The 9644-nt window shown below is 25.7% G+C and overlaps 1 protein-coding gene across 1 annotated transcript; it reads right to left on the bottom strand.

Annotated features, from left to right (window-relative positions):
- Window positions 1-1501: 1501 nt before the first annotated feature.
- LOC114131096 (uncharacterized) lies at window positions 1502-9310 on the bottom strand. Its single transcript, XM_027996240.2, has 8 exons — window positions 9120-9310; window positions 7125-7295; window positions 5637-5830; window positions 4014-4167; window positions 2425-2558; window positions 2228-2359; window positions 1835-1900; window positions 1502-1747 (listed from the first exon to the last, which is right to left on the bottom strand). Exons 1-8 carry the CDS (start codon window positions 9193-9195, stop codon window positions 1562-1564), a joined length of 1113 nt encoding a protein of 370 aa, XP_027852041.2. The 5' UTR covers window positions 9196-9310; the 3' UTR covers window positions 1502-1561.
- Window positions 9311-9644: the final 334 nt, after the last annotated feature.

The raw sequence follows: 9644 nt of genomic DNA, 5'->3' as shown, positions 1-9644 counted from the left end.
TTATATCAAAGCAATTTTAGCAATTATTTTAAATACAACTATACAAGATATTAAACCAGTATTATTCATTTATGTTGTAATATTATGTTGAATCGGTGATGTTTTTATTGTTCTCGTAGGTTTTTTATATTTAATTTTTTAATTCAACACTAACCTTCATATAAATTGCCTTAGTTGTATAAATGTTTGTTATAATATAATAGTTACAGTTAAAATTATATTTAATTAGGTTATTAATGGTTATTATGGGTAATCATGGTATTCAATGATCAAGAGTCTTATGATGAAGAATCAGGATCATGATTAGAATATAGGTTAGTAATTTTGTAATTTTTATGATTAACCATTTTTTTTTTAATACGACATCATCTAGGACAAAATTTTTGTAACAATAAATAATAATAGATTTCAAAGTTTACATTTTATTGAAAATAAAATAAAATTGTACTCCGAGGTATATCCATAGGCTTATTTAGAAATGTCTATAATAGTGGTGGGGAATGTAGACGAGGGCATGGGCCCCGTTTGCCCCCTAAATACACCCCTATTACATAAATAAATGATCAACAACTATTAAAAATATAATTCTTCCATTGTTATTTAGTTACGAGTACCTATTATCATAATATTAGCAATTAGCATTCGATGCATACCACCAACGTTGACCATTGGATAACAATTTATTTTCCGTATTATAAGAATAAAAAAAATAGATAAACATTGACGAATGACAACATTGAAATGTTGACCATTGTGCCTACGATGATAGAATATATTCTGTAATATTATGGGCGTAAATTATTATTTATTATAGTTACGATATTTTTGATTTCTTCTGTTTTATTAATAAAAATTTAAATTAAATAATAATAGTTACAGTGCGGCCAGCAAAATAATTAGGCGGGTGACCCAAGTGGCAAATTTTCATCAGTGTTTCCTAATTACTAGACTACATTCCCGCGTAAAATAATTTTAAAAGCTCTGACATATTATGTCTATTGAATATACCTTAGATGATAATAAAATATTTGTTTGTAAGGATACACAACATTTTTCATAAAACAGCAACAATTGTACTATTTTTTTTCTATAGCTATGCCGCTATGCATTTAATAAATAATATTTTTAGAACCCCTGGTTTGCATAAAAACGGCCACCCGCCTAATTTCGCTGGCCGCACTATAATAGGTAGGTATTCTAATAGTTTAATAAACTGATTAAATGAATAAGTCTTCACTCACTTTCATTTAAAACAATTTTGGTCTCCGATTTTATTCGCTAACCCTTTCGATATTTTTTTTGAGACGGCCGTGAACTTATAATAAATTATAATATTATACACATATATATATAATAAACATATTATGAATTTAAATACCTGATATGACATTAATACAAGTGGGTATAAATTATTCACTATACCTATACCTATTTACACATTTGAAAAAGTAATCAATCGTTAATGGGTTAATGTATGAATTATATGTAATTATAGCAATAATACAAGCCAGATTTTATAGTTTAATGAATTTAAAATGATACAAAATGAACAAATAAATATTCATGTTAGAGAAATACTGTTTAACTTCTCGCAGTCGGTGATAGGATCTTGATCTAAAAAACCACGTAACATCATCGCGAATGTTATAAACTTATCGTTATTACATTTGCATTTTACAGTGGGGTCGATTGTATCGATATACTTTGTTATGAATCCTTTTGCGCCTATTTTTTTAGCAAATTGTCCCTATTAATTCAAAAAGAAAAAATAATAATAATATTAAAATACATACAAGAATAATATTTGTTATACATTTTATAAAATATGTATTACTTTACTATAGTATGCAGCTGCGTTGTCAGCACACCAGTAAGTATTATAGTGGTCACCTTCACAAAACTGAAATTGTATATGTAACATGTTTTAAATAATTGTTAAAGATATTTATTTTTATATTTGTTAATTATCACTAAAACATTTTCTACCTTAAGTCAATTAAAGTATAAATAACACCATCAGTGGTGTTAATAATAATTAGGTATACCTATACCTACAACGTGTCACATGTGTATTAGGTTCATATAGTTAAAAATACTTAATACGTTGTGTAAGACTTGTGTTAGGTATCTTTATTTAGATAGGTACTTTAAAATTGAAATAGTAATCATTTAAGTAGACATATCGATAAAAATCAAAATAATTAATCAGATTTGTTTGTATAGGTACTTTTTTAAATGTCAAGCAACATTTGGGTAATTCTTCCTTTGATGTTTCATTTTTTGTAGGCATGGCTTTAAATTCTAGATATATTTGATCCGTATCCATGTCTGTATCACTTAAAACTACTTCAAGTGTTTGCTGAAAAATAAAAATAATATTCATGTAAAATTGGGTATCTAGGTATAGGTACTCAATATTTTTACCAAGGAAAATTTGGAACGGAAAACATTAGTCATTGGAACAATTCCTTGTTTAAATATATTATTACACGGATTAAATAATTCAAATCCAATCACATAAAAATCGAAAGCCTTATTTAGTATCGAAAAGTCAAACTCTATCAAACAAAATAACAAATTCATATAGTTATTTATTTTTATTTTTATGGATAACAATTAAAATTTGTAATAAATATAATAATTAGATGTATCTAATTAAATATAGGTACGTTGATAAATGGGCTATTGTAGATAATGGTGTAGTTATTGCCGTATTGATATGAATCAATTACTTCATTATTTAAATTATATTATTATAATAATATTATACACATTAAAATTACATATAAATTAATTATTAAAGTATGGTTGACTTAACTGGGACATACACTCGCGATATTGGTTGATGCGATAGTTAATCGAATAAAGATACACACACTTAAATATTTTATCATATACGTACAAGTATTAACACTTTTATTAAACACTAAATTTATTCATCATTGTTGAGGTATGATTTAAAAACTCACGAACAACTTTGTAATGAAATACAAATATTAAAAGAGTCTGAGAAAGACAATGGATGATTTAAAATAAAACATAAGGGATTTTGCACAGTAACGCACTTGTCACTTTCTTGCGATAAGTACCAATTAATACAATTTCAAATTTCCTTCCGGTTCATTATGATTTCCGTGAGTAAGTTTCCTTTTTAATTAATAACCTACCAACGATGGTGTAATTTTCACCATACAAAGCAGAATTAATAATGATTAATAGACATTATAGATTTGCGTTTCATATAGTTACGAGTATATGAAATATGAATAATGATTTAAAATGACTTTGAACAAGAATGGTTGTTCTAATTCTAGTCTCTCCTTCTCGAGTTTTTGCTGGTGTTGTGATAACTGCTTCATGTGATTATCTGTTTCTACTTAGACGATCCTCGTCCTCTATTGGGTTTTGGTATGATGTTGGATTGCTGTGTTGAATGATACAGGGTCTCCTTCAAAATGAAAAAAATCTTGATAATATTTACTTCGCAATCACAGTAGGCCAGCTTGTTCTTAATATTTTAAATGACCATGGGTTTGAAGAAATTGGTTAACTCTTTACCGTTCGATTCTTTTTATTTAACTGTTCTTATGTGCTTAGGCAGAGATTCACACTTGCTTATACAAAGATGTTGTATTTTATGCATTCTAGTTGTGTTGTTAGAATCATATCTAACCTGGTATGATTTCCAAAAATGTTTGTCTCCCTTCCTTCCCTTGAATACGATGTGTGGTCCTGTCTTATTATAATATTATATAAACATAAAAATTTCTCTCATATTCTCTGACAACTTTTATAGTCACTACTCACTAGGTACCACGTATCACTACTATAAAAATGAATAAACAAATATGTATAAGTATATACTATGTATCGTAATAATCAATCTGTACTTAAAGGCTGAAGTAAATTAAAAAAACACCATTTCGTTCATTTTTTTAAAAAAAACCCCATAATGTATATTGTATACATATTTATTAAATTGATTTATGTTACTAGGTAACTCGTATACTTACTATCTGTAGAACATGGATCCTCCTCGTGGTAATATATCATGTTCCTCGCACTCACATATAATCCAATACTCCAATCGCTATGGTTTGATTTTAGCAAACATACGAATTCTACTAAATTCTCATAAAAAGACTCATTGTAATGAAAATCTAATTTCTATATAAAAAAAAAAAAAGAGACAAAAAAAAATAGAAAATGTATTAATACCAATCAAATTTTAACTGCTCGTATAACCTTTAAACCCAGCAACCTACAAATTATATTAAAACATTATACCTATATTAGTATACCATTATATAGTATATTATAATTATTTTAAATATAGGTACCTACCCCATATTATAATATATTCTTTATCTTCTTTTTATAACCTAACGGGTTTAATCAAATATGACTTTACTTTAGATAAACATAACTTACATTTATGTTTATAAAACCTTGCACCTTTACGTGTGTAATAAATGTTGTATTTTATTACACAAAGTGAACGACAACATTGTGAAAAAAATAACCCGATGTTAAATTGGAGTGACCATTTCATGAAAAAATTTCTATTTTGTGAAATATTTTCAAATTTCACAAAGTGTTAAAAAGCTATTTCCATTTCATGTGATGGTCATCTCTTTATGAAAAGATCAATTTCACGAAATGGCTACGACATATTATACAATAATTATATTTTATTATAATAAAATAATATTATAATATTATTATATTATTATTATTTTTTTTTTTATTTTTTTATTATATTTTATACAATGATTTGGTTATGCAAAATTATCAATGTTCGTGTTTGTATCTAAGAACAAATTCATAAAATATCTAACTATATAAAATGCATTAACATATTTTTATTGATAACTGAAGCATTTTAAAGAAGAGGATACTGGCCAAACTCGGTGAAGGAATTTGGAGATAATTTTAATTTTTAGGAAGATAAATGTTTAATCTATTTTTAACATTTTCTTTATAACCGTCCATAAGACATACTGACATAATTGAGGAATTGCAGTTATTAACGTAGTCATCAAGTATAACGATCCAGATGAAAAACAGTATTGCACTACACCACACTAACCGATTTTATCAACAATGACGTCAATACGTTTTATAATACGATTTAATGAATTTGGATTTAAAGTAAAGCAATCGTTAATTATTAATACTTTGGTGTATTATTTAATATTTTATTTTCATATTAATTCAATTTGCCAATGTCAATAGGTATTTTTAAGTGTTTACATTTGTATAATCATTCTGTCACTTTATAGTTATTGGAAATTCCTCTATAGTCTTAAATACAAATGAGTCCTGAAGGGGTGGGGGGTTAAGGGGAAATTTTCACCACATAACAAATTTTAATGTATAAAAATTAGTGTCATTGTTAACAAATATTTATTTAAAAATTAGCCTATACAAAGTATATATAGTAATTATTGATTTAAACAATAGGTTCACCCCGCTTCCCTTCAAAACTGTCTAAGAACGCCCCTGCTTAAAGATAGATACCTACCTAATTCTAAAAATCTTAAATAGAAAATGGATCATTTATGATTATAGATCGAATGTAATATAAATAATAATAAATACTGTTTAATGATAATCATAATTAGGCTGGTACTTACTTTATTAGTAAAATCATAGTTTAATTTTGTTAGTACTAAACCCGATATTGTATATTCAGCTGTATCCCCTGTTAATTTTATCGCTTCTTTTTGTGCATTTGCAGGATCAACTGCATTAATCCAAAGTTTTTGTGTTGTATAACCATAATATAAAATCAATGGTTTACCACTTCCGTTAAGACTGTTGATAGTTTCTGGAAATAAAAAAACAAACTATTTTTATTTTTCAAAAATATATTGTATTTAGTATTTACTCATCAATAATTATTACCAATCGAACCTACATACGTTGGTATTAGTATATTAATTATATAATTATTTAAGCGACCTTTTTTTTAGTCTAGAATAGGTACCTACCATTAATTGTTTAATTCATTATGTAATAAATTTGTTGAAAACAATATTTAAGTTTTAATTAATTAAGTCAATTGTTTATTTTATTGTGCGATCCATGAGAAAGCACCTATTGTTCATTGATTCTTATATTTATTTAATGTATCATACATTCTAAGATACAATTCTAAAAATAAATTCTGCGAAGGGACCTAAATATTTATTTTTATTTTTAAGGGAATTCAATCATATCTATAATGTTTTGTGACATACTTGGAATACATAAAACGATTTAAAGATTGAATAAAAACGCGATATGTTTAGTTCATAGATAATACATAATGAATAGGCATGAGTAGCTTTGATTTACAATAAAATAACAATAATTGAGGCTATACATTATACAATAAATATTATAATGCCGATCAACGACCGACCCAATAGGGTTGTTTAAAATTAAAATAATAAAATTATAACAAAATTATAAATTGGTGCCACTTCAAATTTAAAATTAAAAAATCTCACCATGCTGCTTTCTCCATAATTTATATAATAAATAGTCAAAATATACCGGTAAAGATGTCCCCAACAAAATATTCCTCGTAAATATTAATTCAAATTTTAAACCTTTTTTAAAAGTTACATGATAGGTAGATATTAATATAGGCAATACAATTATTGTATTATATTAATAATATATTATGTGAATTTTATAGAATACAAAAAAATATTAAAAGGATATGTTTTTCGTTAAAAATTTTATTTTTTTATTTTAAAATGATAAAAAGTGTTAATTAAATAATTTAATTTATGACTATTGTATGACTATTTAGACACGCGTTGTAGGTAATGATATAAAATTACACATTATACCATTATCAAAATAACGAATAACACACATTCACTTTAGATCAAGTGTTATTATTAAATAGATATTCTAATTTCTAATCGCAACTGTTATAATAAAGGTTAACATTTTGACTTATTATTTACGCCGGATATTTTGTCATGGAATATTTTTGTGGGAATATTTTTACCGGGATATTTTGTAGTGGAAGCATAATGAATATGTGAAAATCAGTACCTAATATGTATGCATCTTCTGTTTATAAATCCAATTTATAATTATTGTTTTCAATAATAGTTTTTACTAACCTGTATCTTGGAAAGAAAATTTTTTCTCGTCATTAGGACCATAAATTATTCCATCATAAACTAATGAAGTACACTCATCTGGTAATTCTTCTAATGGCATGGGTGTTTGAGCACAATAGGTTCCATATTTATCAAAATCACCTGCATACATACATGGCGATTTTCCAAAATCTTAAAAGTAAAAATAATAATTTCGTATTATTTATTTTATTGACTTGGAATGTTCATCAAATATGACTTACATTATAATTTTCTATACATGATACAATTTTCAAAAACTTAAAAGGTATTATCGATTTATTTTTCTATCTATAGACTTGGATTTTATTAAGGTCATTCTTATATGTTGTCAAATTTACTATTTTCTATCTCAATAACTTACAATTTTAACTAAATCCCACAATGAATAATTATCTTTATATTATATTATTAAAACATGAGGCGATTTCTTATGACAGTTATATCTGAAGTTCTACTGGACCGATTTTCATAATTTCTTTTTTTAACGCTAGTACCTACTCAGTGTGCATATGTGAGATGAGCCATCAAAAGAGCCAAGTCCAAAAAGTTAATTATTTAAATAATTATAAGAAGTAAAAAGTTTGTCTTAAAAATAAGTATATTGTATATAATATATACGTGGATATGTAATATGTATATTATTGAAGTACACTTACCTTTATTTGTATAATTTTTTTTATAAATTATCTATAAATTGTTGCTACCTATTGGTTTTTAATAAAAATTAGTTGTAATAATAAAGTGATGAATGTGTCAACACATACTTAAGTCAGGTTGTTATACCAACTATATAAAAACCACGAAAATGACACATTATTGTAACTTATTGACCGCAGTAAAAAGAAAATTGATACAACTTTGAAGTTTAAGGGTTAGAAATTATAAACTTACGTACACATCTCGTGGGGTCCACAGTCCACTACAAGCGGATTGCCTACCTGATAATAAACTACTCGCATAATCATAAGAGAGTCAAAGTTTGGAATTTTTAACGAGCATCGAAGTGCACGGGATCAACTACATTCATTTTACAATGTGTTTTTTTTTTTAAATGTTTGTATTTTAGTGTCTAGTTGTTATAACATTTTGGATCAGTAAGAAGGCTTTAATCTTCATCTTTATTACCTTTTCTGATACCTATAGGTTTCTGAATAGTGAATCTAGTTGGTGCATTGGCGGGACAGAAGTAATAAATTCACTTTAACTTTTCTTAATTATAAGGAATAGTAAAAACTAAAAAAAGTGAAAAAGTGGTTGCCGCTCTACAGTACAGTAGATGTCGAGTTGGGTCACTATTAATAATTAATTTGTAAATTTGAATTCAACTTTATTTGGTTTTTAAGTTTTTATTTAAATCCAAAAATTTAAAAATATAAAAGTACAATGTCATTGTAGAGACATATTATGATATTGAACATCGTTAAATGTCTAAATGTCATAATTATTAGTAGGTATAATATACCTGGTATACCTGTATACCTGGTATATACACACGTATGTGTACGTAGGTATATAGCTTTTAACCGTAGTCGTTTGTATACTTGTATCGTGCTGTCGTTCAATTTATTATTTTCGTGTTTTTGTAGTGATTAATAATATCCGCAAAAAAAATCGTAAAATTAATGACGAAAATAGTACTTTTAAACACAAAATAACAAAATAAATGCTGATTAAAATGTATGTTTTGAATGACTTTTTTTTTTTGCTTTTTATGCTTTAGCCCACTAGATTTCAATTTTCTAAAAATTGGCCCTTTAATAACTCTGAGTTGCCCGTCCCTAGTATATAGACCATATAAAATACATAATTGGGTTTTTTGATATCACATAAATACAGTTAATAAGCTAACTGTGTGGTGTACAGAAAATTACATGACATAATTTAAATTTGATTTATTTAATCGATTTAGTTGATGGATATGTACTATGTACAATATATAAATATTTAAAATATGTATATTTATTAAAAAATTACCTGGTGCATGGGCGGTGATTGTGATCCATTGATTTTGAAGAACAAAATGTGTAAGTAATATAATAAAGTTTTTCATTTTATTTTTTAAAAATCATACGAAATAATTTGTTTATAACATAAAATGCAATTTTGGGTATTTATTTGGTATTTAATATTTGGTTAATACTTACAAATTACGAAATATTTATAAATGATAATATATAATAGTTATCTAGCATATTATTATATAGTAGTTATCTAGCACTTGTGTTTGAATATGATGATTATTATTTGGAAATTATAAGCAATTGTACAAATAAATATATAACACGATTAGAAATCAACAACGCAATTGTTCTAGACATATTTTTACAAAATTTATTAAAAACATAAAAATATATATTAAATTTGTTTTTTTAGTGTAATTTATGAGCTTAAAATATTGTGACAAAGAATTTTTCATTGCAACGATCACTTTTTGCAGTACTATTTCAACTAGTTTATCAATATTTTTAAAATATTGGCTTTAAATATTTATTAAATGTA

Source organism: Aphis gossypii, chromosome 3 (genome assembly GCF_020184175.1).
Source record: "Aphis gossypii isolate Hap1 chromosome 3, ASM2018417v2, whole genome shotgun sequence".
Lineage (NCBI taxonomy): Eukaryota > Metazoa > Arthropoda > Insecta > Hemiptera > Aphididae > Aphis > Aphis gossypii.
Note: the sequence above shows the minus strand (reverse complement) of the source record. Positions and strands in the feature narration are given on the sequence as shown.

What these genes read in the sequence shown, in the direction of transcription:
- LOC114131096 (XM_027996240.2), bottom strand. Translation starts at nt 9,195, where the DNA reads ATGAAAAACTTTATTATATTACTTACACATTTTGTTCTTCAAAATCAA. An exon ending in AATCACCGCCCATGCACCAG is followed by an intron (nt 7,296 to 9,119) that starts GTAATTTTTTAA and finishes TTTACTTTTAAG; the next exon opens with ATTTTGGAAAATCGCCATGT. An exon ending in GGATCCATGTTCTACAGATA is followed by an intron (nt 2,559 to 4,013) that starts GTAAGTATACGA and finishes TTTGTTTGATAG; the next exon opens with AGTTTGACTTTTCGATACTA.